We start from the raw sequence: 22,121 nt of genomic DNA on the forward strand, positions 1-22,121 counted from the left end.
TTTAAACCAGTTCGTTCTGACGGGTTCCTTTTGTTGTTTGAGGTGTTTGAAGTCAGTGTGGCTTGTGACCACTCATTCTCATTTTTACAACTTTCCAGGTCTTTGTGTGTATGAGCTTGACCATCTTATGTTGTGGGTGATACAAGATTGATTTAGCATATGATTGGAGCAGTTGTACAGATTATATCGGTAGGTTAATAATTAACAGCCCTGTGCACACTTTCCTTGTTCACATGAACTAAGCAAGACCGTGACCGACTGTGTTCGAGAGGTTATCACTGTGATATAATTACAACAACACAACCTGAACACATCTTGGAGGTGTGACTACTTCTGTCAGCAGAAAACGGCTCTGCTGCGAGTGGACATGAAAAATAGCATTAAAGTGGCAGAGATATGAGGTGCTTCACTTCAGGTCAGAATAGTATAACCAGGATGCTGACATTTGGTTAGGTCTTTAGCTCTGACATAAAGTGAGTTGTATCCAAATGGCCACGTGTAACTTATCAGTTCTTCAGCTACTTTTGAGATTTTTGAGATTCAGGAACTGCACCGTGATGCTACCCCTAAAAGATTTTGGCCACGTTGTCGTCTCCTAAGATGAAATGGACGTTATTATCCTTGACAGGAAAATTTGACTTGGTCAGCAGTGAAATGTGTAACAGAATGCTTACAGTTAAATAGCACTGTTTATAGTAAGCTGAATTTGTCATTTGCAAAGTACGAGTGAGAGTCTGATGTTGCTTCTAAACGTAACTAGCACCATCTTGGACTGCAGCTGGCAACAGCACATCATCTTTTGCTCTGCTGCCTAAGTGAGCTTGACGTAGCATGAACCACTTTTCCAGTTGGTACAGTTCTGGTTAGAGTGGCCCTCAACCTCAAGTACATCTTTACAGCAGAACAAGGACTAGTGTTGTAGTTGATGGACGAAATTGTGGAGTACCCTGTGTAACTCTGGGGCCAGTCTTTGAATGTTATTAAGGACATGGTCAGCTAGACAGGAAGTAGAAAATTGGGCCAAGCTGGTGCTAGCTGGTTGGCAGCAGCTGATCTTTCAAAATAAAAAGCAGTTGATTGTCGGAGCCTGTGTGTGTGAAGGACACTGATCCCAGAAACGTGCTGTGTTAAAACACGGACCACGACATGTTAGAGCCTGGTTATAATGAAAAACTTGAGAAGGACCAAGGATGAAAAGCCTCAGTGCAAATAATACATATCCATTCACTAACCTGCTGTTGTGTAACAACAGGTCAGGCTGATAGCTGGATGTCATTTCCTTGCAAGGCCACTCTACTCGATGCAGATTCCTGTCACACTGCTCAGACTGAGACTGAGCTCTTTGAAACATTTGTCTTGCATCATCAGCAGCTCTGTATGCTCTCATGCCTGCTGTCTACTGCTGCTGCTTGAACCACTGCACCCTTTGCTGAGCTCTGGCTGCTTTTTAAATTGTGTGTTGATGTTTGCATGTCTGCTGTCTGGGATGTATGACTGGGGGCTAGTGACCCATTAGTGATTCGTTTTAATTGCAAAGTGATTGTTGAAAGCAAAGTCATGTTGTTGTCACATTGTTTTCATGCCACTTGTTTTAGATCGCCTGCATTCTTTGAATGATTGAAGGAGGTGACGATGGAAAATGAGCCACATGCTAATGCTATGCTAACAAAACAGAATATAATTGTGAATCACATTTGTTATTACCAGGTTATCATTTTCTGATATATCTAATCAAACTGTGCAGTTCCAGATGGGTTTCAGGTTGCACCTCAGTGACATGCAGCTTATGGTTTCAGTGCAGAATCGCCTCCAGCATGAGTGTGTGTTTGAAATAAAGAATTTAATCAGAGATTTCTTCACGATGTTTCACTTAGTGCTGGCTTTGAATTGCTGCATTTGGTAATATGGGTGTGTCACTCTTGTTAACACACTGTACCAGGTGAAGGACTGCCACATGTATATTTAATATCATAGTCTGTGAATCCCCTGGGTTTGTCATCACTGAACATCAGATCAGCGTCTCTTTTTTAAAAAACAAAAGAAAATAAATAAATAAATGATGTGAATCCCTAAATGTTATTAAAATTGACCAGTCAGTGCTCTTGGCTTTTTCTAAATCACCTCACACCTGTTCTGTTTTTGTACTGCAGTTTCTTATTGATTGGTTTATACACTGAAACCAGTAGATCTGCAGTACTTTAATGTCAGACAGTATACTGGCCCAGCTGATTTGTCAGTCTAACTGTGCTAGCTTGGATGTGGAAACGAGACACATGCTGTTACAGCGTGTCCTGTTAGGACAAAACTGAGGAGTTTGAATGTTTTGGAGATGAGGTGACAGCCCCGGGCTGTGGCCTACCTGCAGACCACCATACAGCCTACGTATGGCTTTGACCAAAACAAAGCAGTACGGGCTCCCCTGCTTCTGCACTACTTTTATTCCTTTTCTGTTTCAAAAGACAAGGCAAAGCTTGTTTCTTATGCAGCTGTTGTCATGGAGTTCATGGAGCAGCAAAGTGTCTCCCAACAAACTGAACTTCACTCCAATGATACAGAACAGAATTCCTGCAGGAGCTGGAAAAAATAGACTTAATGATGGGAAGTTTGGTCGAAGCCATCTGCACAGCATGTTCCACCTACGGTTACAGGATTATTTCAACCTTTACAACTGTACTTCTCCAGTATACCAATGTAGGTATGACATGTGTATATGTAGACATTAGAAGATGCACTATGATGACTTTTACAGACGTGACTTGGCTCTGATCGCTGCCAGCTGCAAAACCTGTTTCGCTTTCAGGTTTGCTTTCCTTTTGATGCATCATTTACTTATAAATATCAGCATTGTAACATGATTAGATCCTCTTTCCTATTGTGAGAACAGTGAAAATTGTTTTAATGTTGAATATGATGCATGTAGAGCCAGCCAACAGCTGAATTCACTCATCAGCCACATTGTATTAATGAACTTGTGAACTTGCTCTGGTGTGTACGTCAGGCTACAAGAGAAAAGTTTGTGTTTGAGCTGCACTCAACGTGCCGTCTCTGTAAGAGCTGAAGAGTTTTTAGATGGATTTACTTTCATTTCATCATCAAACCGTTGGATCTGCACTTTGAACTTTGAGCTTTTATTCCACGCAGCAGTGTTTGAAGCAGACAACTTGTAGTTGTCTTCCTGAGATGGTCTCTTGTTTTTAAATGAGTTTTTTCCTTTCCGACTCCTGATCTGTGCGCATGCAGCACGTCTGTCACCCTCACCTACCCGTCGTAACTTTCTGATGGAGTGAAGTCATACATTTCAAAATAACCTTCGGTAGCCCCTCCCACCCCCACCCCCAAAATCCCCATGAACAGGTTTGGTCAAATGTTCATAGACTAACTCTTCACATTTACATTTGCACCCGTCTCCTGTCTCTTAGTTGGGTGTGCTTCTGTCAGCTCTGACAGTTGTGATTTTACGTAGGAGTTGTGTCAGTTGTGATCCAGCAGATAGTACAGAGGTACTACTATAGCTCAGGGCTTGTTGTGGCCTTTTACCCTCATGCCTGCTGCAGCTGTCTGTTGACAGACGTTACACCTATGCTTTCACTTTTGGGATTAGGCTTTAGACAGACTGTGTCTGTGTCTTAGGTGCAGTCATGTTCTCTGACTTCTTTCATATATTGTCCTCGTGGTAAACACTGCAACTTCAAGTAGGGCGTTTAGGGTATAGCACTTAATGAAAGCAAACACTATTAAAGTCCTTTATAACACGAAGTAAATAGATCAGTGACACAGAACTATTCACATTTGAACATTATCACTGAGAATGATGGATGCAGGCAAACATTACAGCCCAGTTCGTACTTGGAGCCAGTTTTTAGAGTCAGATACTGTGATATTAAGATGTATCCTTTCTAGCTTCCATCGCACAAACCTGCACCACGGTGTGTTTATGCTTGCTTGTTCTTCAGCCACACACAGAGGAACTGATTTGCTCATTGCACGTCACTTTGAAGCTGACAGCTGGTCACTCATGAGCGTTCCACTTTCTGGTTGTATTCTTCACTCTCGCTGGTAGTGGCTTCAGTTATTTTGCCCCTAATCACTTGAAGTCTGCAAATATAATTTCCTTTTTACAGCCTCTGGTTGCACGCTGCTGCCAATCGCAGTAAAGCTGTGAACACAGTTTTGCTCCTCCTTCTTTGGCGGTCGACTCTGCTGGGCAGCCTGTGTAAATGAGCACAGGAGTCTTTTTCTGCATTCATTATTTTCTTTATGTTTAATGTTAAACTTGATATAATGTATCTCTAGCCACATGTTATTAGAATCATTTGGGAGAAACTGAACAGCTCTGCAGACAAACGAACAGCTTTAGTTTCCTACTTACAGCATGAAGAGACAGTGACGCTGGCTCTAACCTGGTCAGTGCAGCAGTGGGGGTCCTGTTGTCAGTTAGAGGGCATAGGTGTATTGCTGCTTAAGCCTGATGGTGGCTCAGTTTATCAGTTTTGGCTCTGCAGATTTTCAAATATGATACGTGGAGTCAAAGTATTGTAACATAGAGCCTGAAATGATCATAACAACCTCGTAACTCGTCCTGCGTCTCATTTCTGCTGGGTTTTTGTTTTTGTGGGACTCTTTGCTTATTGTCTGCATTCCACACATGCCTTTTGTTTACATGGCCATATGCTTTATATCAGCTGATCAAAAAGAAGTTTGTGGTGACACAGTAAGTGATAGTTGTTGTGTCTGTCTTACCTCTCCAGCAGTGGGGTCAGCATCAGTTCTCTAAGGACATGGCTGCTTGTTATTTTTGGCACAGCGTGGGAATTAGGGGCACTCATCTTAAAGTGAAAGGAAACGAAGCCGTCATCTTTGACAGCCTCTCCCCACAGCGCCTCGTCCACGTAACACTCGTGTACAAGCGAGACAGAATGAATTCCCCTGTGTGTTTTGGGAGCTGGCCTACTTTCTGTTTTTGTATTGTTGTGCTTCTGGTTTAGTTTCTCAGTAAAGGCCCACAGGCTCTGTTGTTTTCTCTGAGACACAGTTTGGTACATCATGTTTTAGGTTTGTCTAAATGCTGGTGAGCACCTCTTTATTTAGCATTATATTTTGATTTGCTGAGTTGTGTTCTGTATATAAATCCTTTGTACTGGGTGGATTGAGTGTATTCTCTCTGCGGATGAATGCCGCCATTAAGCAGCCTTCTGGGCTTCAGCTGGACCTAGGCTGAAAGACGGGCTTGTGGTGGTTACATAAGTCCGCCATTGTTGTGTCATTGTGCCGCTGTGATGAGCCAGGCCCTGACCAACAAAGGAAATGGCCTCATTAACCAGCAGCAAACAAGCATTTTAACACATCTCACTAATGTTTAGCAGGCACACGTGAACCCATTTAATGGACAGGCCTGACAATAAGCTTGTGAATACAGCTGGAACCATTAGAATCGTTCATGTACAGTCTTATTGCACACATGGTTTTTACACATGAGCTTGTTGATCACATGTGTCACTTCAACTTTGGCTTCATCAGGTAGCTTCCAGGTTTGCATTAAGGCAAAAACAAACTACATGAATGTTTCATTCATTCATGCTTTAGGTCTAAGAGGACTGTTGGTAGAAACAAACAGACAACAGCTAGCTATAAGGAACATACTCAGACCTCTGCATTTGTCTCTCTGTCTCTGCACAGTGGAAGGTGAAGGTCAAGGTCGCATTCTCCAGCGGTTTCCTGAGAAAGACTGGGAGGACAGCCCATTCCCACAAGGCGTAGAGCTGGTAAGTCATGTATCTGTGATCCTCGGGGCCAGAACAAGACAGTTAAATCTGTCAAAGTTAGCGGTTCCATCCCCTCGGCAGCTATAGGCCCCATCAGGCCACAGCAGCTGCCACGACCTATTTATGTGATTTCAACAAATACTGTTTATTTCGTTGTCATGCATAGGTGAGCATGTACAGAAACTGTAGAGGACTGACCTTCACTGCAGTGCTGTTGATGTTCATATTGAACCTATCCATGTCAGCCTGACATCACGTATCCACTTTAAATACTCATTTCTGTCCTGTTCAGTTCATTTAAAGTAGTTAGTTACTGTCCGAAGGCCTAACGTGAAACCCTCAGTGCTTACTGTGACTTTCACTCCTATGCATATTTTCTATGATTAGATATTCTGCATAAAGGTTGGACGTTAGGTTGAAATTATGTACTGAATCTATAACAAGCTGCAGAGCCATTGTGAAATATTCACATCCTGTCATCGGATCAGTCCCGGCCATTGATAGTGTCTGAATCTAGGTCGGTTGTCTGGCCTGAGCGGTCAGTGTGGTTAAAGGGGTCGGCGAGTTAAAAGCGTATCTGCGCTGTGATTCAGAAACGGACGACAACAAAGAATAAAAATGCTACATGAACGGTTTGGCTTTAATTAGACTGGAGGTCAGGTAACTGACAGCAACTGACACAAGAATGACAAAGAAAAGAAAAACCTGTAAATACTGATTCTGTGGGCTTTGTGTCAACACTCTGACAGGATCGACAGCTCCAGTTATATTTCTTGTTTTACAAGTCAATATTTAAATGTTACACACTATAACCGATTGTATTGAAATCGGAAATTGATTTACTGTCATATACGGAGCCGTCGCTCATGGCGAGCTGTGGTGCAGTTGGAGATGTTTTCACCATTTGTTTTGTTGGGATGCTGAAAGCCCAGCCCTGGATGAATCGAGGTGTTGTCCCACCATGTGATCTACTATTGTCTGATATGTTTACTAATGTTTATCTTTCTCTTCTTCACTGTGTCTTCACCTCTTGCCCCAATATTGCCACCACCTTCCCACCCCTCCTCCCCTCCTCCTTGCTCTTCAGTTCTGCCAACCCAGCGGTTGGCAGCTGGTTCCCGATCAGCTGCCTCCCTCCTTCTTCGTAGCGGTTTTGACTGACATCAACTCGGACCGTCACTATTGTGCCTGCTTCACCTTCTGGGAGGGCCTGGACAACCCCCAGGTGAGAAAGCCATCAGATGTTCAGTGTCAAATGATCGGTCCACGCTGGCTAATGCAGTGTTTTGGTGCACGAGGCACAGAACAACCTGGGCTCCACAAATATTTTTTCCCTTGCTGTTACTGTTTGTGAAAACTGAAAGAGACGTTCTGATCTTCACATGTATTTTAAAAAATAGCTCAAATAATTCCACAGCATGTCTTTATCCTGTCTTCCTTCTCTCACCCCAACCAATCACAGCAGATGGCCCCGCCCCTCCCTGAGCCTGGTTCTGCTGGAGGTTTCTTCCTGTTAAAAGGGAGTTTTTCCTTCCCACTGTCACCAAAGTGCTTGCTCATAGGGGGTCATATGATTGTTGGACTCTTCTGTGTAATATTTGGTAGGGTCTACCTTAGACTATAAAGCACCTTGAGGCGACTGCTGTTGGGATTTCAAATAAAACTGAAATTGAATAATTTGTAGGAACACGTCCAAAAGGCACGTGAACACGCGTTCATTGTAAATAGGGTTTGCAGTTTGAATTGTTCATCTTAGCCTGATGTGACAGTAATGTGTGACCCTGTGTACAGCTGCAGAAGGCTGAGGCCAGCGAGGCGGACGAAGCAGATGAGGTGCTCTCCGTCGTCCAACCAGCTAAGATCTTTGCCCCCAAGAGCTTGGTGCTGGTGTCCCAGTTGGATTACACCGAGGTGTTCAGGGTACGGCTCACACAGCTTTTCCACATGTGACTTTTATGTATGTAGATATGACACAACACAAGATGAACAACATTCAATTGATATACGTTTTATTTAAAAGATGAGTGAGTGTTGAAATAAAAAGGAACTAATAAGCTGATTGGCTGGAGTTGGATTATGTGTGCAGGTTGATTCTGTTTGTGCCAAAGGTGGCGGTGTATGCACATGGATGTATCTACACATTTCTTCTGAAAAAGCCCTGACCGCCACCTTCAGTTCTGAAATCTGGACATTAAAGTCTGTCAAAGACTAGAGGCTGACATTCTCTCTTACCATGAAACTGTAGTTTGGGACAGAGACATAAAAATGTCTAAAAAACAGGCAAAAGGCCCATATTTGAGCTCACAATAACAAAACTGCACATTACCAAAGAGAACTTTCTGAGTGGTATTATAGTCGTCTTTCACAGGGATGCAAAATAAAACTGAATTTGTTGATTCTGATCATTCAAAGTTTCAAGCATTATTAGAGATTAGCTGCGACTTTAAGACAGACCATGCTGACTCCAGACAAACACCTGACTGCACTGGAACCTGCGACCTTGCTGTGTAAATGAGTCTCCAGCCGTCTGTGTGTGAAACCCTGCTGTGGCCTCGTGGTGCTGGGTTTGTCGTTGACCCTTGACCTCTGTGTTTCTTGGTTGAACAGAACTGCCTGGGGCTGATCTACACCGTCCACGTAGATGGTCTGTCTGCGCCCTTGGAAACAGTTGTCGGGAATCTCCTCACTTGTGTCATCCCCATCGCTGGAGGCTCCCAGGTATAACTTCCTGTCTTTGTGATGTTGACGATGCAGCATGGCCTGCCAGAGGTGATGATTTGAGTTCAGGGGTCATTTAAACCAGTGCTGTTTCTCCCTGACTGATTAGGCTCTGTAAAATGTGTTAATGTCAGGCTTTAAATGGCAGCTGATGCTTTGCTCAGCCAGCTGTGTGTATAGAAGCAAAGCTTTGCACAGCCTGCTAGTGTAGCTGCGTTTTCAGCATGGACATGCAGCGCTCTGTTTGTGTTTAAAGGGTCGAGTATTGTATGACCTGGTTGTGCATTTCTGTGGGTTTCACTCATCTGTGTGGCTGAGCGCTGGTGTCACAGACAGGCAGCTCTGCAGTGACACGGGCTTGGTAGAAACACTAAAGACCTGCGCTGTCGTGTTGAACAGCAGTAACAAAGTGTGTGTGCTCTCTAACCTCACGTTGTCATATCGTGGACGCATGTATGCACACACCTTTTTAACCAATCACAGATGAGCTGGAAATCTGCAGAAAACTCCAGCAGGTTGATAAACCCTGTATTTCACATATAAAAATGTTGTAATAACTTGTTTCTCATTTTACTTTTTAATTTCCCCTTCATTCATTTTTTTCATATTTTATTTTAAGGTCATGTTTATTTTAATTCCACCACCTGGAAACTGTGCCTTGGTCTGATCTAATAATCTGTTTTTAAACACAGATGACTCATGTCACGGTGCACGTACAGTAGGAAGTGTGTATTTTCTCTGAACACACACTAGCTGACACTTCCTGCTCCAGATGTTGTAACCCGTGTGTGTCATTTGTGTGCGCCCTACTGTACACTGGTTCCTCTGTGTTACAGACAGATGAGGCCCCAGTTTGTAGTTTAGACAGAGTTCCTCAGGTCCTGGCCTGTGACTGGCTGCTGGCCTGTCTCCAGGTAACTTTCATGTTCTCCAAGCTTCACCAATCAGCAAGCAGCTCGATGTGATTGATTCTGTTCATCCAACAGGCCGCCATTGTTTCTGTTTTCTTTAAAGGAATGTGTTCTTTCTTGCAGTCGTTTCAAATCATTTGTGACTGATGGTGCTTCAGCTGTCTCTGACCTGGTTTTCTGTTTGTTTACATCATGTTCTTCATTTCAAGCATCTTTTGTGTTTGCCATGAGCTTGATTTGCTGCAGCAGCGTCTAAAAGCACGGATTATTTTCTCGTTCTTTCCACGCTCTGCCTCGGTGACACATGCACACAAACACCTTTACACACATTCAAGTTGCTGTGCAGTTCGTAGTTTGTTGCCTGGCAACCATATGGGATGGCAGATGGCTTCCTGTTGGGTAGCGCCCCGTCTGAATGAGAGAATCAGATTTAATCAGTATTAACACACATAAGACCCAAACAGTGAAGCTAGCCCACATCTCCACTCACACTCATCAGTGCACGCTCGCTCCTTCATCATACAGAACACAGGAGGGTTTGCTGCTCTGCCACAAGCACAAGCAGCGCTGCGTGTCAAGAGGAGTGCAGGGCACCTGGACAAAGTAACTCTAAATGCTCGCCATTACCACAGACGACAAACCAACTGCAGCAACATGACACTGATGTACATTAGAAGTATTCAGTCAGACACGCTGTAGCTTACAGACAGTTCACCTTTAGAGGACGTTTTCATGTAGCACGTTATCAAATCCCTCTCCTGAAGTGCTACGTAGATGGGGCTCTAGAAGCACAATGGTGTATTTATCTACGTCATCTAAGCAGCATGCAGTAGCATGTCCAGCTGACTCTTTCTTTAGTGTGGTGGCTGGATTGGATCAGCCAGAGGGCCTCGTAGCTGCGCTCGATTATGTGTGATTATAAAGTCACCTGGAGGCCGAGAACGTTCAAAACTGGATCCCAGGTCTGACTGTGAGCTTGTCATGCAAGCAACACAAAAGGACAGCGGTGCAGTGTACAGGGACACACCCACCTCCTCAGGAGTGGTCTTCACTCGGTCTTCCTTCACCAGTGAAAGAACTTTGTGATGATCTGCTTCACTTGTCTTTCGTAGTCTTCCCGACCTCGTGATGTTGCTCAGCATTTGGTCTGGTACAAGAGTGTAGGTTGTTTATTTGGCCACTCCTGTGGCAGGATTTTTGTTGCTGTTGTGTTTTTCTGCCTAAAGAGCCTCCTTCACCCAAACTCTGTTATCTGCTTAATTTATGAAATAATGAGGCCTCACCTGTTCATGAAGCTGCTCAGCCAACTGTCCCAATACTTTTGATCCTTTTGAGCCATTAAAATGGCTGCAATTCCTAAAGAGTTAATGCAGTGCTTACTTGGTTAACCCTCGATTTAAAGCTGAAACCCTGCTGTAGTCCAACCACGCGCCCTGTAACAGATACCAACAGGCCTAAAGTTAATTAGGGCTGGGCCATGTATCCTCAAAGTTAGATCAGAAAATTTCAGAAAATGATATTTATGAATAAATGAATGCCATTTTTCACCCCCCCCCCCCCCCCCCCCCCCACCCCCTCACACACACACACACACACACACACACACACACACACACACACACACACACACACACACACACACACACACATGTCTGGTTTGCTATCCTCGTGGGGACATCCCATTGACATAATGCTTTCCCTAGCCCCTTACCCTAACCCTAACCATTAAAAATGAATGCCTAACCCTAACCCTTACCCTAAACCTAACCATAACCTAATTGTAACCCTGACAGTAAAACCGCATTTTGAGTGTGAAAATTGCTTTCAACCCCGAGGGGACCTGGATTTTGGTCCCCACGGTGCAGAAAGTCCCCACCAGCATAGTAAAAGTCAGATTTTGGTCCCCACCAGGATAGTACGAACCCGTACACACACACACACACACACACACACACACACACACACACACCACTTTTTAAGCAAGTGTACGACTCAGACAGGATCTTACAACAGCATAGATATTCATCTGTAGCAACAGTTTACGCAGCTCTAATACTTTGAGCTCAGTATGACACGTGGTGTCTTGCAGAAGTGGAGCGTCACCTTTTGATTAGCAGCACTGCCCTTAGACAAGAATGGACTTCATGCAGTCGTTCTGACCCAAGACCAGACTACAAGAACTTAGAGAGTCCCAACAACTCAGTCCCACCTCCCACTGTATGTGCATGTGTGTGGCAGCGTTGGACGTCCCCGTGTTTACTCTGACTTTACTGGAACAAACAGACGGTTTTTCATTAGAGATTACAGGAACAGATCTGTCTCTGGAATTGCTTCATATGATTCCAGAAACAGGGAATTTTATTGTTGACACTGTCCATCATGCTGCCATGTGTGATGCTGAAAGCAGACCTGCTGGAGGTCATTGGCACTTTGTCTGGGCTGATCACATGAAGGTGCCGGCGTCGGTTGTTAGCGTGGCACGTAGTCTGTGAACTGTTTTTTTTCTTTTGGCTTTGTGTTGTGTCGGGATCCTGCTGGAAGGTGATTTCAGTGCTGCAGTTTCCAGTTTTGGAATGAAAGTACCTAAAGTTCCCCGACAGAGAGCAGCCCAGCTGTTTACCAGGTAGTTTCATTTCTAGTCTCATAAGCCAAACGCAAACAGGCCTACTGCTGTGTGTGCGAGTGTGTGTGTGCGTGCGTGTGAGTTAAGCCTTAGTAAAATGAATGTAATCTGCAGCCCCCCTCCCCCCGTTACTATGGTTACTGTTAGCTGTAAAACAAATGAACATACCTTGTTATGTCACTGCTGTGTATATTTTAAGTTGTGAATCATCCGTTGCTGCTCCTGCTCAGTAATACACTTTCTTTGCACACATGTGTGTCATCCTTCAGTGTGTTGTTTGTGCCTCGTTGTTGTTTTGCTGTGCTGATACATGACTGTCATAATGTTAAGTTTGGGCACTTTGTGCCTTCGCTGCAGTTGTTGCTAACCTGTCTTATCCTGTTGGTGTGTGTTTGTGTGTCTCTGCTGGGTGCTTGTGTAGCCGGGCCAGGAGCAGAGAGAGGAGAGTTTGGTACGCCAGCCTGACTTTGTTCTCCCCTCGCTACCAATCAGCTTTCCATTGACTCTGCTTCCTTTTCTCCACCCGTTTCCTTCAGGCAGTCCATGCACACTTCCTGTGACAGAAGGACCAATCAAAAGCTTTGATATAGACTCAATATGTGACCAACAACTGATTATTTCGCATACAATAATTAGTTTCTCGTCATTTTATTTCCATGTAACCAAAATGACCAGACCATTGACTGGTTGGTTTTTTCCCAGCAGTGGCTCTGAGGAGGACTGTGATTGGCTCAGTTATGACACCATGGCATCCAGTTTGGAATGGGTTTCTAGGGCCCTGCTGAAACCAGTTGCCTCCTGCCACAAATACATTTTGTCCTCGGTGCATTAAGAAACACGTGTCGGTGCATCCTTACTGTCAAACCTCACACGTCTTTAGACCACAGCTGAGGACCGACGCGAACGCAGCTGATGATCAGATGTTGGATCACAGTATTGAACTACTAACAGCTCATCTGTGGCTGCTGCCGCTATCGCTGCTGCTGTAGAGAGCATGAGATAATGCTGCACTTTCCCCCAGCTGGTGCTCCACGGCCGCACCGATCAGCCAAAGGTGGAAGTGGATTTGTAATGAGCCCACGAAGCCTTTGTGATGCTCTCTTGTGCTGCAGTCATTAGTGTGTCTGTCTGTAGTACTACAGTACTAAATCATCTGTTTTCACTCTGCTTGTTATTTCAACAAACACAGATCAATATGTATTGGCCCCATCTTCTGTCTACAGCACAGGACAGCTTCAGTTCTACAAACTTAATTTTATGGTCTGTAACAAAGGAAATAATTGTAAGACAATTATTAGAGAATTGGGCATCATTAATGATTTCTCTGTTTAAACAGAGTTCAGTTGAGATCTTCAGTGAATTCAGTTGCTTTCCACACGTTAGGCTGCAGTGGAAAAGTCGCGCATGACACCTGCCATGTTTCTGGGATCTCTTTGGTGGTGCTGCTGGTGTTTTCAGTAAGGTCGTTGGCTTGGAGTCCCGCCCGGCCCCGTTCACATCCCGATCAGCTGGAATGGCTTGTGTTTAATTTGTCACGTAGCTGCTAAGCTTCTGGGATTCTCCATCTCTGTCTCTGAATCACTCCGCTCTGTGGACATGCACAGTTGTGATTAAACCACGCCGCCAAACCCGGACTCTCTGACCACCACCATTTATTCTGTCGTTTTCACACCTGCTTTCAAATCCTTCTTTTCTCTCCTCTCTTATCTTTAGCGGACTATAACATTAGGTGCTGGCGACCGGCAAGTCATCCAGACTCCGATCAACGAGTCTCTTCCTGTCAGTGGCAGCAGTGTGGCCCAGCTCTTCAGACAGCTCGGTACGAGCACATATCAAAAATACTTTCTTATATAGATCTGCAAAGTTACTGTAGCACTGAGTCCACGGCGTCTGCAGACAGCTCTGTTACTTCATGAGAAATGTGTGGTCTTTGTGATAAAGCAGAAAATGTGCTTGCTACAGGCCAGGGAAGACCCACGTGTTTCATTTTCTGTCAGTGTTAAACATAAAAACTCGCCATGTTAGACCTTTTTTATCCTCTTTGCTCTTTATGAAGAACATCTCCATATGCACCTCAGACATACGGCTGTGGCCACGACCTGCTGCTCAGACCTTCTGTTTCTGAGAGCCAGCCAATCAGAGGATAGTTTGCTTACACAGTTTTACCCTTTTTGTGTTTAAAGAATAAATGCAGGTTTATTCTGCAATTTAAAAGACATGAGAACCTTCAAGCCTATCAAATATGATGAAACTTGTTTCTCTAGTAACGATGCTTTAAAATCACCAATATTTCTGTGAGTGCATACAGCAGGTGAGGTAGATGACACGTCCTGTCTGCTCTGTCCTCCCTCAGGTATAGCCAATGTTCTCTGTCTGTTCTGCGCCGCCCTGACGGAGCATAAAATCCTGTTCCTGTCCAGCAGCTACCAGAGACTCACGGACGCCTGCCGGGCGTTGCTGGCCATCATGTTTCCTCTCAAATACAGGTATGTCCCACTACTCGCTCTGTCTTTAGATCAGTGTTGATCAAGCCAAACTGTAGACACTGCTGAGAGCAGGACGTGTGTAAAGTCTCTTGTTGTTGTGTTTTCTCAGCTTCACTTACATTCCCATCCTACCTGGAAAACTCCTCGAGGTCCTGAGCACCCCCACGCCCTTCATCATTGGTGTCAATTCTTTCTTCCGCTCTGAGACTCAAGAGCTGGTGGGTCCTCACTGTTTGCACCTTAGTAAATATGAGGCAGTGCTTCATTACTACATGAGGTAGTTTTCATCAGTGTCAGCAATGGTAAGGCTGAACTTGTGTCTTAAAAGTTTGCTGAGGAAAGAACCCAGACAGGAGTGTTATTGTCTGTCATCGACCTGACGCTGTGGAGCTTTTCTTTTCTTTACAACCCACCAGCTGTACAGAAGCAGGCTGGTCTTATCTTTAGCATTGGAATAGTTGAGCATTTTATTTACGTCTGTCTTTAAAAAATATACTTGGATATCCTTTAACGTGTTTATGTTTTGCGAGCTTATATATGATTAAAGTGATATCAGCAGTATTTAGAAGTGTGTCGGCAGGGGAGCGCTGTCCTGGGAAGGGAAGAGTTTGTTCTAAAAAGACGAAGCTGTCTTTGAGGGGACGATAAACGAACTCTAGGTCAGGCTAAAGCTCCTGTCCTTTTGATTTGGGGCTTTTAATGATCTCTTTAGGCAGAGAAATTATTGATCAGTGTTTTATTACTTATAAAGCAAGAAATGTGTGCACAAGTGTGAATCCACACAGGGTCAAAGGTACACATACAGGTTCAGATACGTGTCTGTACCCTCACTGTTTGATTGAATGTCTCTTAGTGAGTTTCACCTTAACCAGATCCTGTTGATGGCCAGTGCAGGCGTTCACACAAGGCACCCACAGACACTAGTGACAACTAGTTTAATGCTGTGTGGAGTCGAGAGGGACCAAAGTAAACTTGGAACACGAACTCATTAAAAGCCATGACGTTCATGCCCACGATGATCACAACTGTGGAGCTTCAGCACTGACACAAGAAAGCTTTTGTTTTTAAGGTGGACGTCACGTGTCTGTGTCAGTGATGATTGCTCGCCACGACGCATGACGTGTGTCTAAATGAGGTTTTAGAGCTGCATTCGCCGCTGTAAACATTTTGTGTACGACAATTATCAAACAGCTGTGGAAGGGAAATGAACACGAGAGCAGGTTAGCAACACACAACCATCTGTGCCAACTCTGCGCTGTATCAGCACTGAAACAATCACACATCCCTGCACAGTGCACTCTATAAACAGCTGCTGCAGGCTGGGGTAGATATGTGATATCGTAGTGTTTAAAGGACAAAGGGCTCGTTTCATAGTTTCACACAGAGTCACACAGGGACGGCTTTCTCTGTGAAAATGCATATCAATAAGAAAAGCTCTGACATGGCTCGTAGCTGTGATGACCCGCTGATCCGTCTTTGATTAAACTGCTGCCATCCAGCTGTTTGCTACCTGCTAACCTCTGTAGATGCATCGCTTTGTCATGTAGTCGTCTTTGTAAACTCGGCCAAGGCGCATCATACCAGAGTCCAGGACAGTAGTTGGTGATTCAGTGTCATGATTGAAGACAAACAGGTTATTAAGGCCTGATGATTGTGTTGATGGGTCCTCGTGAACGTGACTAATCACGTGTGGCTGTGTGCTGCCCCATCACAGCCTTTAGCTGGTCTTACAACAAGGTGCTGTGTTTTCTACCTTTATTGTTGTAAGAGCAGTGGTTGTGTGTCACTGATATGTGACTGTGCGTTCTTTGGTTTGATCGACTGTGTCATGTAACGAGCAGCTGCTGAGAGGCCACTTTGTTGCTGTGTTAGTCTTCCACTTGATCTAATCAGCTCCTGTTTCACTTTTTATCAGCACTCCCAGAAGCACAGATGTTAAGGGCGCGCGCGTGTGTGTGTGTGTGTGTGTGTGTGTGTGTGCAGCTGGACGTGATCATTGCCGACCTGGATGGAGGCACAGTTACCATCCCCGAGTGCGTCCACATCTCCCTGCTGCCTGAACCTCTGCTGCAGCAGACCCAGACTGCACTCTCCATGGTAAGAGCTGCAACTCAAACACACCCAAAGCCATAATGCACACGATTACTGGGAAATCTCAGTAGCATCATGTGGGTGGTTTCTACCACAAGATTTCCCAGTGCTCTTTATGGGATTAGGTGCCAGTAACATCTTCAGGAAGTGCTTCTCTTTCCTAGTATTGACTTCACCTGTTTGAAAGGAATAAGAGATTTTGTCCAGTGCTCCAGTCCCTGTGTAAAAAAGTCCTGATAGATTAGACTCCAAGCAGTCGTCTCTGAAATGTTATTGAAGTAAAAACATGTAAATACAAGCAGGGATGTATTAAAAGCATTTAAGGTGGGATTTTATCATTAATCACGTCTGAAAAACTGCACAGCAGTGTGTTCTTGTTGGGCTTGATTGGGGTGGAGATCATTTCCAAGTATGATTGCTTATACCTGCCAAAAAAGTCAGATACATTTAAGAAGTGCAGAGTGTGTCAGGCGGGCGTAATCACAGCTGAAAGCACGGTGTGTTTGTGTGAAAGGACAACATTGTTGAAACTGTCGAACCAAGAGTAAAATTAATAAATATATATAAATGAAAGGAGTGCAGAGTGTGTCGTCACCTTAACTGTGGAAATGCAGCAGGTGTGAGTCTGTTTTGAAGCAGGCTTTGTAGAACTTAGTGTTGAGTTATCTGATAAATGCACAACCACAAAGAGATTAAGTCCAAGAAACGTCAGTTTGTACTGAGGCTGCAGTCCTTTGGTTATTACTACATTTTAATGGTTATGTCATTGATTGATTTCCCCTTTTTTAAACCCCGCTGCTTCGATGCAGCGCGCTCACCAGCCAAACACCGTTTACTGTTTCTTATCAAGCTGTTCTTCACATCCTTCCAGCACTGCAGCACCTGCCCTTTCTGAGAAACACTTTTTATAAATACCTCCAGCTTCCTCCTTCTCTTATTGATAAAGGCCCGATACATCGATTTTTCTTCCTGCTTCCTTTGTCAGCTCTGTTTGCTTTGTGCAAATCTCATAACAATGGAGATGATCGGGCAAAGCAGCAGCAGGATTTGTTCATACTCGTGACCATATCAGCTGTGAGTGAATTGGTTTGAGCTACAGGAAGTGATATCCAGTTTATGAGCAGTTTACTGGACATGCAGTCATTTTACAGTCTCAGCCATGAGCAAAATGTAATGAGAAATCATATGTAAACACAAAGTGTTGGGTCACACGCCGTCAGCCGTCTGATACACAATTATACAGCGGTCATAAAACATTCACAGCCCTTTGCTTTTCATGCTTTATTCTTTTCCTGCATATGAAACATGGACAAACTTTGTAACTCATTAACAGTGAAGATGAGAGTGAAACACAGATGTGCAGATAACATGGAAGCCTGAGCTGCTGCTGCTGTCCCTGTGCAGCACTTTAAACACCTCAGGCTCGTCCACACACGTCAGATTAACATAATTGGAACTTCATTTGTTTCCTAGGATAAAAAGTGCATGCTTGAATACTAAGTGAAAGTTAAAAAGGCTCTTCAGTAGTGGTCTTGATCTGCTGTATTTAAATACAGTTTTGTGTTTGAATATGTTCCATTTTTGGATAAACGTTCATGTTTTTTCTTTTTCCCCTGTTAGAGTTTCGTCCTGTCGTCACAGAAACATTTAGATCAAGAGTAGCTACGTTTTCTTTTATCGAGTGATGACAAGTCAAACTAAACGCTCACATGTCTGTCAGATAAGGTCCAACTCTGTGTTTTGCCTTCTGCTTTTAGATAATGTCCCTCGGAGTAAACGACTGAGCTTGTCACATACCACAGGAGAGCTTCTCTGTGCACTGAGACAAAGGGTAGAGTGTGTTTATTTGGAGGCGCAGACATACAGTGTGTGTTTGGAGCCTGGTATTTGAACTTGTCAGGCTCTTCCCACGGACACTCACAGTGCTCTTTCTTTTTAGATTTTGCCCTGATGTGTTTTTTAATGACACTCATCAACAGTAACGTGAGAGAAGAGTGCCGAATGATTTTAATCGATATCTGTTTCAGTGCTGAGAGCTTACATTGCAGCAAGGATGCTAATACTAAGATGCACAAGTGCAGTGCTGGTAGGTGTGTTGCACATTGTGGAGTAATCTGTTAGACCGTGTGCTGCTTTAGAAAACGTGACCTAAGATGAAGATGAAGAACTACAGAATGCTTGTGTGTCCTGAAGAGTATTTTTAGCATGCATTGTGCTGCACTGCCATGATCCAAACTCTTTGTTGCTCAGAGAGGCCGTGGTTGTGGTTGCATATTACAGCTCCCCGTGGATTCATCGTAAATTCACTTGATTGTGGGACGTACCTCAGACTCTTCGGCCTGGATAAACAGGAATGCCTCGTACATAAACTACCAGTTATCTTTATCTGATCCCGTCTGTCTTCCTCCTGTCACCTGACCTGCCTGCTTCAGCTGGAGGTTTCTTCCTGTTAAAACGGAGTTTTTCCTTCCCACTGTTGCCAAGTGCTTGCTCAGAGGGCGTCGTCTGATTGGTGGGTTTTCTCTGTATTATTGTGGAGTCTTTACAGTATAAAGTACGTTGAGGTGAATGTTGCTGTGATTTGCTGTATAAATAGAGTTGAATTGAACTGAACCTGAGCAGACTGTGTTCTGAGAGGCCTTTGAGCATTATCCTTATTCTGATTGGATCACAGGACGTTGCCCTATGTTCCCTCCTCACCGGTGACTCTTGTCCAGCTGACTGACTATTTGAACATCGTGCGGCCTCCGCTGCACAGCCGTGTGCTGCACCTTTTATCTCTGCGTTTAATTAGTAACTGTGTTGTTATCCATTATTTTAGAGACCCTGTTGTATCTGACTGAGAGTGAATATCGTGTTGGGTTTAGTTTGGTTTTATGTGACCACTGTTTCAGTCTACATTGATGAGCCACAGATGTTATTGCAGTAGCATCACATGACAGCTCTGTGTGTCAAAGTGTCCTCCAGGGAGACTCTGAACTTGGACCTGCTGACTTAGGCCACATACCAAAGATGTCAGGGCTCGAAGACATGGATCGATTTAATAGAAAAAGAATTTATTTTGAAAGTTTTGTTTTTGTTTTTGTCACTGGGCCGCTCTGTGTGCTTCATGACTCCTAACCCTGAGACTGCTGTGGTGCTAACACTGCACTGATAGTTCACTGGGTTAGAGGCCTGCGTCCTCAGCTGGCAGAGCGGTGCATAAAAACAGATCAACTCTAACACACAGACTAAAGGATCCCAAAGTCCAGGCACACCAGATATCTGCCACACTGACAGCCCTGCGTGTGAAGCTGATCTGGGGCTCATCTGTTCAATTGTCCCTCAGTGTGCTGCTGCTTTGGATCAAAGTTCAGGAACCGCGCTGATGCTGGAGATGGTTGGATAGCAACCCTAAACCAGGGCTTAGCTGCTCAGCTGCCCTTACACTTAGCCAGATGAATTTGTTCTGAGCCTAAAAGCTGTAACCAAGGATGATGTGTGTCTGTCTGCACACTGTGCCACTGACAAAAAAGTGACGACGTGTTAAAACGGATATCAAAGTAAAGTGAAGCTTACTCTTTGTCTGAGTTTTCCCAGATGTTGTTCACATCTGACAGGAAACTTTGCACCTGTGTAGTAAATGTGCTTTAACCACGTAGTCTAGTGAATACAAGCTCAGAGCGCCATCACTCTGAAAACTGTGAACTTGGAGTTTGTGCTGTTGTCCATATCAGCAGGAATCAGCAGCAGAGACATGTGGTCAACAGTGACGGACGCTGACTTTGTTTTCTGCTCCTGCAGGTTTTGGATCCGGAGCTGGAAGTTGCCGATCATGCATTCCCCCCACAGTCCACGCAACCCTCTGCTCTCAAAATCCAGGCAAGGAATAAACTCATGATATAAATGTTTGATTTATACGCTGTAATTATACAACACCAGCATTAGCGTGTTTTTGTTTTATATCGATGGCATAAAAGAGGTGGTGGAGGTCATAAACACTGGACCGGGTGGAACAGCAGGTTCAGGTTCTCGTCTAGACTCTTTCAGTTCCTCTGTGTGTGTGAAAGTCGTCTTTACTGTGTGCATTTCAGGACAAGGAGATCCGAGCGGTCTTTCTGTGGCTGTTCGCTCGGCTCTTCCAGGGCTATCGCTGGTGTTTACATATCATCCGCATTCACCCAGAGCCTGTGATTCGCTTCCATAAGGTACAGGAATGTCCTGGCACGGCACACCGCTGTTAATGTGCATCCAAGAAAACAAATAGTCTTGATGGGATTGGTGCTAACGTTTTTCCACAGGCTGCCTTCCTGGGCCAGAGGGCGTTGTCAGAGGACGACTTCCTCACCAAGGTGTTAGACGGCATGGCGTTCGCCGGCTTTGTGTCGGAGAGAGGTCCCCCCTACAGAGCCACCGACCTGTTTGATGACGTAAGTCTTTCAACACAAAATCTACCTGTTCGCTCCTGTTTGTGCGATCGCGGAGTACAGTAGTTCATGACAGCTACGATCAGAGTGGAAAAACGTGTTAAGCTGACATGTCAGCACATGTTTGACTCTCCTCTGGGAAAAAGAAATCAGCCAGGAGGCCGTGCAGCGTGTGGCTGCCAGGATTTACCTGTGTGGAGGCAGCTGATAGGTAGATTTGAAAGGATTTCCCCCCAATAACAGTGTTGTTGTTAAACACGATAATTAATGAAACATGTTTACATTACTGACGGGTGCTCAGACAAAATTCTGAGACGTGGTGGGCCACGAAGGATACACCCGACCCATCCTTCAAATCTGGGGAAAAGGAGGACGCATCTGTCGTTCGCAATCGGAGGAGTCTTCAAATTTGGACAGCCTTCATCACGTTGCTGTAATGTAATTGGCCTACAAATGCGGCCCCTGAATTTGGGCACAGCTACGATACAGGAGGCTGCTGCTGCTGCTTCTTCTTCTTCTTCTAGCAGCTTGTACATGCAGTGCTGCCACCTTCTGTTTCAGTCCGTTATTACACTCTTAAATCCTACTACTTATTCCTGCGTCTTTCAGGATCTTACAAAGCTTCAAACGATGCGTCGACTATTAAATTAGTCGTCGACGATTTTGATAGTCGACGTAATCGTGACTAGTCGACAAGTCGAGTGTGGCTCAGGTGGTAGAGCAGATCAGCTACTGACTGGAAGGTTGGTGGTTCGATCCTTGGCTTCCCCAGTCTGCATGCCAAGTATCCTCAGGCAAGATACTAACCCCAAGTTGCCCTCCGATGCGTCCAGCGGAGTGTGAATGTGTGTGAATGCTTAGATTGCACTGAAGTATAGAAGGAAGTGCTTGTATGAGTGGGTGTGACTGGGTGAATGAGGCGTGTTGTATAGAGCGCTTTGAGTACTCCGGGAGAGCAGAGAAGCGCTATATAAGAATCAGTGCATTTACCATAAACAAACCTTTATTGACGTAACTGAAAACACGTTCCAACCTGGTGTAATGCACCGATGACACGATCTTTGGTTACTGAGCACAGTGTGGCTCAGATATGGAAGAAAGCTACTAACATCACTGCTGTCCTC

General features: G+C 44.6%; 1 protein-coding gene across 3 annotated transcripts in view; it reads left to right on the forward strand.

Moving 5' to 3' along the window:
• Positions 1-22,121, forward strand: part of sbf1 (SET binding factor 1) — a 54,270-nt gene that overhangs the window by 15,325 nt on the left and 16,824 nt on the right. For 2 of the 3 annotated variants that reach the window (XM_063460451.1, XM_063460453.1), the window contains exons 2-13: positions 5,677-5,762; positions 6,850-6,987; positions 7,554-7,682; positions 8,370-8,480; positions 12,436-12,465; positions 13,728-13,833; positions 14,368-14,500; positions 14,610-14,718; positions 16,484-16,597; positions 20,375-20,452; positions 20,665-20,778; positions 20,872-21,000. In XM_063460451.1, coding sequence (XP_063316521.1) covers positions 5,677-5,762; positions 6,850-6,987; positions 7,554-7,682; positions 8,370-8,480; positions 12,436-12,465; positions 13,728-13,833; positions 14,368-14,500; positions 14,610-14,718; positions 16,484-16,597; positions 20,375-20,452; positions 20,665-20,778; positions 20,872-21,000 — 1,277 coding nt within the window. The remainder of the gene's footprint in view (positions 1-5,676; positions 5,763-6,849; positions 6,988-7,553; positions 7,683-8,369; positions 8,481-12,435; positions 12,466-13,727; positions 13,834-14,367; positions 14,501-14,609; positions 14,719-16,483; positions 16,598-20,374; positions 20,453-20,664; positions 20,779-20,871; positions 21,001-22,121) is intronic. The other variant, XM_063460452.1, reaches the window with a different exon arrangement.

The sequence above is a fragment of the Pelmatolapia mariae genome, linkage group LG17 (assembly GCF_036321145.2).
Source record: "Pelmatolapia mariae isolate MD_Pm_ZW linkage group LG17, Pm_UMD_F_2, whole genome shotgun sequence".
Classification (NCBI taxonomy): domain Eukaryota; kingdom Metazoa; phylum Chordata; class Actinopteri; order Cichliformes; family Cichlidae; genus Pelmatolapia; species Pelmatolapia mariae.